The following is a 9,556-nucleotide window of genomic DNA, read 5'->3' on the forward strand; positions in this document are numbered from 1 at the left end:
TGATGTCTAGGGTTGCTTCCAGTTCTAAATTTATGATCCTATGATGGGAATCACAATTTAGAGACGTAACTTGAATTTTGTACCCCTAAATTTACATTAACTACTTTTGTTAGTGTGACCAATAACCTTCATAAAAACAACCAACTCTGGGAAATTCCCTCTTGGTAGAAAACACGTTCAAGAGTGAACGCTCTCTCTGTATGCTGGAGCTGCTTCTCCCTCTGGGACAATTGTTCCTGAACATTTTTAAAGCCTTTACAGCTGGCACAACTGAATAATGGCGCTTAATGGGACCTGCCCCTTAATGTTGTGAAGAACATGACCCTTATCCATCATGGGAGCTTGCCCAATCCTGGAACTTCAGGGCTAGCACTTCAATCTGAACCTGAAATTTTTGAATTCATGTGTTTCCTTTTGTCTGCCATCTTCAAAGTGTTTTGGCCTTTAGCATCCTTCAAACTAGTAACATACCCCATCCAAGAGGATCTGACCTATGGGAGAGAAAGAGCGCTGGATTTATAGTCAAAGGAAAGGGGATTTTCCCCTCCTTACAGAGAGGGGAGGCCCAAGATGAAGCATACAACATGTTTTCAGACAAAGCCAATGTGGCAATTGGCTTTGTTTGGCTAGGCATATTTGTTACCGGAGACTTTTCTTTCTTTCTTCCTTCCTATTTTCTCCCTTCCTTTATTTTTCTTTCTTTCTTTCTTCCTTTCTTTCTCCCTTCCTTTCTTTTTTCTTTTTTCTTCCTTTCTTTCTCCCTCCTTCTCCTCCTTCTTTTGTTTTTCTCCTCCTTCTCCTCCTCCTCATCCTCATCCTCCTCATCCTTCTTGTGCTCCTCATCCTCCTCTTCCTCCTTCTTCTCCTTCTCCTCTCTCTCTCTCTCTCTCTCTCTCTCTCTCCTCTTTTCTTTCTGTTTGGATGAAGGCAGGGGAGGGTATGAATAAGGTAGACCAAAAAAAAAGAAGAAAAAGAAAAGAAAGAAAAGAAGGTAATAAAAGTATTTTTAAAAAATGAAACAGAAGGCCAGAAAGAATCACAGTCAAGCAGGACAGCTTTGAGAGTCACTTTTTGAATTTTTTCTGTTTTAAAAAGAAAAGCCAGCTGTTCATAAAAGAAATCCTCAATTTCATGTACTTTCTGCTGTTCTACTCTGTAAATGAATTTTTTTTAAATTTGGTATTTATTAAGTATACAATTTTAAAAAAGAAAAGAAAAGAAGGGAAGAAAGGGGCCTGAATCCTGAGCCTGCTATTTGCTGCCTTCATGATCTTGGGCCCTTTTGCTACCCTCATTTGTAAAATCAGGAGTTGGACAAGGAGAAGGCAAAGACCCCACCCAGCTTCCAAATCCCTAAGAAAGTTCTCAGGTCATTTGGAGGGGTTTTATACCTTAAAACATTATCTTTGCCCCCAAACCTTCCCCCACTTCTAAACTTCCTGATTATATCGATTCCCAAGGGCACCACCATCTTCTCAGGCACCCAGGCTCTAAACCAGGGGTGGGTAACCTGCAGCCTCGAGGCAACATGTGGCCCTCAGGTGCAGCCTTCTGGCTGAGTCCAAGTTCTACAGAACACATCTTGTATGAAGGGGACTTGTTCTGTGAAGATTGGATTCAGTCAAAGGGCCACACTTGAGGACCTAGAGGGCCTCAAGATGGCAGGTTCCCTACTCTTGCTCTAAACCTAGGTGTCATCCTTGCCTCCCCACTCTGTTTTCCCCCGTGTCCAATCCTGTCAATTTTACCCTCGTACCCTCTCTTGTATTTGCCCTCTTCCCTCGTTGGACCCTGCCATCCTCACCAGCTCACACCTGAACTATTGCAATCACTTGCTGATCGGTCTCCCTGCCTCTTCTCTGCCCACTCCAATCCATCCTCCACTCTAGTATCAAATGACTCTTCCTGAAGAGCAGATCTGAGCGTCACAGATCTCTCCAGTGGTTCCCTCTCAAGCACAACATCTTCTGTCTGGCATTCAAAGCCCTTTGCAGTCCAGACTCCCTCTCCTACGCTTCCTTTTTTCAGGCCCTTTGCTCCTCTGTTACTTTGGTGACACAGATTCTGGATGTTTTTCCTGGCTGTCTCCAATACCTGGAATACTCTCCTTCCTCATCTCTGCCTCCTGACTTCCCGGCCTTCCTTCAAATTCCAGCTACGATGGCATCTTCTACGAGAAGCCTCTCCTAGGCCCCCTTAATGTTAGTACCTTCCCTCTCTTGATTATTTCCAATTTGTCCCATACATAACTTGTTTGTACATAGCTGCTTCCATGCTGTCTCCCCGACTAGACTGTAAGCTCCTTGAGGGCAGGGACTATCTTTTACCCTTCTTCCCATCCCCAGGTTTTAGCACAGTGCCTGGCATATAGTAGGTGCTTAATCAATGCTTATTGACCGACTGAAACTAAAGGTGGTTGGAAAAACAAACATGAGGAATTTACAAAATTATGTTTTAAAAGCATTTCCTTAATAGCTTTCTTTGCTTTTCCTTACGATTTAAGCAGCTTAATAATGCTTGCCTTAACTCTTTACTTGTGTTAGCCTGAGTCATACCCCCAGTTCTCTTTTTGTTTCTGGGGCAGGGGAAGCTGCTAAAACTCTCCTTCCCTTCAGAAGGGAGCCCTGTCAACATCTCCATTAGATGCAGGCGCTTTTGGGGTTGGACAGTGAATGCCAGTGTTAGAGTTTCAAATGAAATTACATCTCAGAAGAAACTCCAGGCTGCACACCACAATCTCATAGCTCTGGAGTTGAAGGGACCCTAGAAACCATCTCTAGTCCAACACACTCATTTTACACAGGAGAAAACTGAGGATCAGAGAGTTTAAGTGGCTTGCCTCAGGTCATGCATCTGATGTAGGACCTGAACCCAGGTCATCTTGGCTCCAAGTCAAGGCCCTATCCATTAGGCTATACTGCCTCTACATATGGCCCTGGTTTCCACTGGTTTCCAGTAAGGCCCTTCCCTTACACTTAATCCTTTTAAAGTGTGGTTTCAGGAATTCCCTCTGAAAATGTTGTATACTATCCCCAGATCCTCCCACACCCTTGCTACTCTTGTGACTGGAAGACTCATCAGCGCTATGGAGAGATTTTGACCTGCTCCTGGAAAGATAATTGCCTGGACAATTAAGACAAAGGAACAGGCAGTGATGGCTAAGGGCAGACAATTTCTTCTGAGAGCATCCAGGCAACATTAGCTATTCATGAAGTTCGTGGAGGTCAGAGCCCTCCATAAATTCCAACTAATTGCTTGGTGGTGTTTGTTTGTTTGTTTCTTTATTTTTAATTAATTTATTTTGATTTATCAACAATCACTTTCATATGCTTTTGAGTTTAAAATTCTTCTCCCCCTCCCTCCCCTCCTCCTTCCCCAATATGGCGCACAATCTGATATAGGCTATACATATACATTCCTATTAAACATATTTTCATATTAGTGATGTTGTAAGGAAGAATTAGATTGGTGGTGTGTTTTAATAAATGTTGGTGAGTTCTAGTGTATGTGTGTGTTGGGCAGGTGGGGGGAGCTCTCTATGTTGTAAGGGAAATGAAGAAACTCAAAAAATGTTTAAAATCTAAATTGAGGGGAGAAAGACACAGAATACAGGGACCATTTCATTGAATTTATTTTTTTTTTCCTTTCAAATATAGACATCATGAAAGCAGGCAAAGATGAAGAAAAGAATGGATAAGGCCATAGTGGGTGGATCTTTGGTGAGACCACAGGCCTTTGAACAGGAGAATGACCTTTTATCACAAGGCTGAGAAACGGGGCATTGAAACCCCAGAGCAAGAAGAGAGGGTGGGGGTGGGGGCGGTTCCCTTCTTAACACTGGCTCCTCTGGAAGGACTTCACTAGGGCTGAAGACAGGCTTTCGTGAGTGATCTCACAGCTGTACAAGTCATGAGCGTTGTATTCATCCTTGGTGAGGGCCAGGGTGCTGCTCAAGCTGTATGTATTGTCCGTGCTGTCCTGATCTGTGATGCTGGTGGCGACCCCTGAGTCTGTGGTCTTGCCATCGACCTTCCACAGGACTGTGGCTGTCTTGGGGTAGAAGTTGTTCACAAGGCACACCACTGAGGCTGAGCCTGTTAGCAATTGTTCATTAGATGGTTGGAAGATGAAGGCAGACGGCTGAGCCACACTCCCTGCAGAGGGGAAAGAAAAAAAAACACCAAATAGGTGTTTTATAACGTTTAATAATAGGAAAATGGACTTGCCTATCATAAATCACATAAGAGTTACCGAAAGGACATCAGACCACATACACAAGAATTATCAAGTGTATTCCATAAAGCTCGGCCAGCTAATCATGTTCATGATTCTGACCTCATTCCTGTTTCTCTCATGATCCATATGTTTCTGAAGGCTAGAGCATGCCCACTCTGTAAGCCCCTCTGCCCCTTCCCCTCCCCCCCACAGACAGACAGACAGACAGACACACACACACACACACACACACACACACACACACACACACACACACACACACTCTGTTATTCTAGACTACTTTAGATCTATTTAGCAAAGACATCTTCAAACATGCTACTACGCGCTTTCCCAATGATATCTTCCCTTCCTCTGCAGCACCAAACTCTGGTTTCCTGTGAGCCAAGCAGAGAAACACAGCTGCCCTTCATGCAACCCAGAAGGCAAGCAGAAGGATGGCCAGTGACTCCTCCAAGGAAAGATGGGCCAGGGGTGAGGGACTGAAGGTCCTTGCTGATTTCTATTCTTCTCTGTTTTCTCCCGGGACTGAATCACAGACAGTAGATTTAGAGTGGAAAGGAACCTCAAAGACCACCTAGCTCCTCCATGCTCTCGTTTTACAGCTGAGGAAACTGAGGAGAGACATCCTTACCCAAGGTCACAGAAGTAGTAAGTGGCAGAGGCAGGATTTGACCCCAGCTCCCCTGACACCAGACATCCTCCTTCCTTAATGTGGCATTTGGACGGACTCCAGTTCTTGAGCCAAGCTGTCACATTTCCTCCTGCCCCCTATCGTGTCCTTAGTTTGGGGGTGACCACATGACACCTGGGAAGACCTTTGTGAAGTCTGTTTTCTAAACTCAAAGACCCATCTCTCTTCTGTTCTTCTTGGATCACACCACAGGAGTTTTATAAAGTGAGGTCCTGAACTTGCTCTGTTGGGTTTTTTCAGCTGCGCTGGCCACAAGGCTGTGACTTGGGGCCAACGGTTATCTGGGCACCTGTCCTAATAGAAACTGGCCCAAGCAGGTCTGACTCTCAGCAGCTGTCAGATGGGCAGCAAGGAACTCTTTTCCTCTACCCAGGTTAATTCAAGCTGCTGATGTGGAAGCCCACAGGCCAACAGGCAACTTCTCCTATGGAAAGTCCCCCAGCCTTTAGTTTTTTTTTTCTTATTAAAAATAGTTTATAAAGAAACAATCAGGAGAAGATCCGAAAATAAAGACAAAGTGTCCGTTTCTGGGAAAGTCCCATTGAGAAATTTCAGGGTCTCACAAGCTTGAGCAATCTGGGTTCAGGCTAAGAAATAGCTTGAATTATTTTTCTCAATATTAACTCACTTTTCAATGTGTGGATTGTTCAATATTATTGCCCTTTCCAGCCTTTGGTACTCAGATAGCTAGGGAATCATCAATCTAGACACAAGCCATTGCAAGAGCCAGAAATCAGCAAGGCAAGCTTAATTCTAATTGACTTAAAACTATAGGATGTGGTCCTATATGGACATCCATCCCCCATGGGGAAACTGAGGCATGAGGCTGTTGCCCAAGATACAAAGAGCCACAGTTTGAATACAATTTGACTTTGGAGTCTGTCCTCTTTCAGTATTTTCCCCACTAACTTGTGGATTTTTGGCTACAAGCAAAGCAAAATCCACACAGAGGAAAATAACATTTTTTAAGCAACCCCAAAGTGCTTTTCATTTTTAAAATAAATTACATATGATTCTTTTTTACTTTACCGAACAGAGTTTGAAGCAGTATGTCCTTAGACTCTAAAGCAAGAGGAAATAGTGGAGAGGACTGGGAATCCCGAGGTCATGGTTTTAGACCTGGCTGTGTCACTGTGTGACTCCTCTGGCCCTCAGTTTCTTTATCGGTAAAATAAGGACGGATGTGGGTTTGTACTAGCTGATCTAAGGCCCTTTCTAGTTCTAACTCTGCACAATCTTTTAACAATCCACTAAATTTTGTACTTATTTTATCAAACTCCAGAAATGACTTAGAGGTATAAATTTCTTATTTGGCATTAAACACGTTAACAAGAGATACATTTGATATGCGGCAAAGATCCTCAAAACGTTTTCTCAGTTTTTAAATGGATTTTTTTAAAACAGATTTTTTAAAAGATCTTTAAAAACCCAAGATTTCTGGGAGAAATTAAAAAAAACTGTCACTCATTATAGATGAGAACAGTCAATGAAACACTTCTAGAAAATCATTTCTTTTTAAATATGTCAGAGAAAAATCATCAATATATTCTAGACATTTAAGTGAAATATGTAGATGTCTCAACAGATAAAAAACAATGTTATATTTCCTGGTATTGGAATTAGAAATATTTGATTTTTAACCATCATATTTTTTATTTTTTATATATAGTTTCTATAACTGAAAGCCCATTAGTACTGTCATTATTTCACTAAACTTAACGATTTCGTTATGCTAAATTCTACCATATTCACTAATTTTTTGAGTGGAGGAAAAACTATGAAATGCAAAATTATTCATCTTCTATGATTAAAGGAAAAATAATTTTATGGCAGCTATATGAATCCAGTAAAAATTAGTCAAACAGCTAACTTTAATTTTTATGTGGATGTCACTCAAAGAGCATGGCACCTTATTTTACCAGTACTTCACTCTTCTACTAAATTTTATAATTTTTTGATTATTTTCTATTAAGAGAGAAGATCTCTTTAAACTCTTCTATCTCCTTCATTTTGCTTATTCTTGCAATTTCTAGGAAGGGAAGATTTAATACTGAGCAAGTTTATCCATAAATTCTAAAATAATTCTCTTTTCCACAAATTTTATGCATTTTGATCCACTTTATGCTGATTTTCTATTTTTCCTCACTAAGTAGCGCACACCAGAAACAGATTGTGCTGTGGATCTTATTAGTGGGTACCAGTTGCTATGTGAAGGCGATGACTGCCATAGCATGTCCACAGTACTGACCAGCCACTTCAGACTGCTTAGACCACTTCAGTTGTCTTACGGTTAAGTGCTTATATTCTGATTATGTACTGCTAGTTTTAAAAAATTGAGAACATGATGGTTTAAATATCTAATGCTCTTATAAAAGTCTGCAGATATTTTGAAACAAGTTTTAATCATTTCTCTTCCCTTCTTTTAAAAATTTCTTAAATATTAACTTTCTCTAGATGAGTCTTCCCAACCTGGGAATTTTTCAAGTTTAGTTTAATGAAATATACAGGTTTTTTTAAAAGAAAAAAAAGACTAGCTGATCTCCCAATATCCATTTTTTAGTAAATTTCTTACCATATAATAACCCATCCCTGATTTTCTCCAACAGTCTATTATTAATTATTTGACTACCAACCCCATACTTAGCTATCTTACTATACTTGGGTTTAGGTGAATACATTTTTCTAAGTCCTCACTTACAGCTATTGTATGATATAGAATTTTTGTAACTAAACCACGTATTAATACTCAGATAAAGAAAGCAAAGACAGAAAGAAAAAAACACATTTTCTACATCTCAATGAACAACGTCAATGATCATATTTAGTTTGATAAAAAATGCACTTACATGTTTTTCTCCAGTTTTGGCCCCTTTGATGAAAGTAACCAACCATAGTTACCTACAACTCTCCTCTTCTAGAAAACTTCTTTCCATTGAAGAGTTCAACTGGACTCCACTGGTTAATTTCAAGACAATCTAGCCGTTTTACCCCTAACCCTTGAAATCTATCTTTTGAGGTGGATATTTATAACTCTTTTGGTGCTCATCACCACAAATCATAAGCATACATCTCCAAAAAATAGATAAAGATCATTTAGACACAAAATCTCAGAAAAAGGTTGAGAAAAATTCACTTAACGTTTAACCTCCAGCTTGGTCCCTGAACCAAACGTTATTCACGGTGTTGGCTTGCTAACTTTCCCCTCAACAAAAACCTCCTTCTACCACTAATTCTCTCTGGACTGGCTAATTCCAAGAAAACTTTACCATCTATCTGTCAGTCTAGTGCCCAGATCTTGGCAATTCTTTGTGCTGGGGAAGACAAATAGCTTTTCAGTCTCTCATTGGAAAGTAGAGGTGACAATTCTTTTCAGAAATAATATACAAAGCCTCATGCCTTAAGGACCAAACCCAGGGATCAGAAGGCAAGCAACAACGATGATCTTCTCCCCTCAATTGTTATCCCTTCAATAAAGAAATTTTTAGTTGGGAGTAGGAGGACAGAACCCAAACCAAAATGCTGTGCCTAGAGTCAAAATGCATAGAAATACAGTTGATCCCTCCGGGCTAACTCCCCCAATTCATTTTTCTTTGAGGCAGCCAGATATTGTACTTCTTACTGATCTCACTGAGCAATTCTGCTCCACCTCAAACAACAGAAACACATAAAAATTTCAAAAAGAGCATAAAGGTTTTGTGAAGAATTAGGGAAGAAAAAAGGCACTTACGTTGGATCTCCACCTTGGTCCCGCCGCCGAAAGTGAGCCACAGTGTTTTGCCCTCTGCACACCCCACCACAAAAACCTTCCCTAAGAGTGGCAGCAAGCCTTGACTCCCATTTATTGACCAAATTCAGTCTAGAAGGAGAAATCTCACAACCGGCTACCAGCTAACCTCTACCCGTTGTCCTCTATGCCACTGGGTCTAGTAATAATTTTTGTTGTCTATCCTGACACCCAAACTCACAAACACACACAAAAAGAAGATAAATGCATCAACTGGAAAAAAAAACCACAGTAATAAAAGCAGTGGAAAAAAGGCACTTACGTTGGATCTCACTTGGTCCCGCGCCGAAAGTGAGCCACAGTGTTTTGCCCTCTGCACACCCCACACAAAAACTTCCCTAAGAGTGGCAGCAAGCCTTGCTCCCATTTATTGACCAAATTCAGTCTAGAAGGAGAAATTCACAACCGTACCAGCTAACCTCTACCCGTTGTCCTCTATGCACTGGGTCTAGTATAATTTTTGTTGTCTATCCTGAACCAAACTCACAAACACACACAAAAAGAAGATAAATGCATCAACTGGAAAAAAAAAAACCACAGCAATAAAAGCAGTGGAAAAAAGGCACTTACGTTGGATCTCCACCTTGGTCCCGCCGCCGAAACCATACGCACAGTGGTTTCTCTCAGTGACCTGCCTGTACCAAAACTCAGCTTCCCTTTCTCACCCTACTGGCTTCACACAGAGCTCACCATGCATCGGAGTGCATTTCTGAACTCCCTTCCCATCACATTCCTCTTATTTTGTGACCCTGGCTCTGAATTAAAGACAAGCTGCCAATTGATTGATTGATTGATTTTCCCATCCCTTCCTTTTTTGTTGCATGACACCAGATAGTGAAGCTCAA

At 41.1% G+C, this 9,556-nt stretch overlaps 1 gene segment (V, D, J or C); it reads right to left on the reverse strand.

The window, feature by feature from the left end:
* Positions 1-3,607: 3,607 nt before the first annotated feature.
* LOC110202760 (Ig kappa chain C region, B allele-like) lies at positions 3,608-8,778 on the reverse strand (the record flags this gene model as incomplete). The annotated part of the segment is given in 2 exon segments: positions 3,608-4,154; positions 8,655-8,778. Coding segments are annotated over 2 exon segments (447 nt in total), but the record flags the coding sequence as incomplete, so codon positions are not given.
* Between the last annotated feature and the right edge of the window lie 778 nt (positions 8,779-9,556).

Source organism: Phascolarctos cinereus, unplaced genomic scaffold (genome assembly GCF_003287225.1).
Source record: "Phascolarctos cinereus isolate Bilbo 61053 unplaced genomic scaffold, phaCin_HiC Scaffold_2;HRSCAF=192, whole genome shotgun sequence".
NCBI lineage: Eukaryota > Metazoa > Chordata > Mammalia > Diprotodontia > Phascolarctidae > Phascolarctos > Phascolarctos cinereus.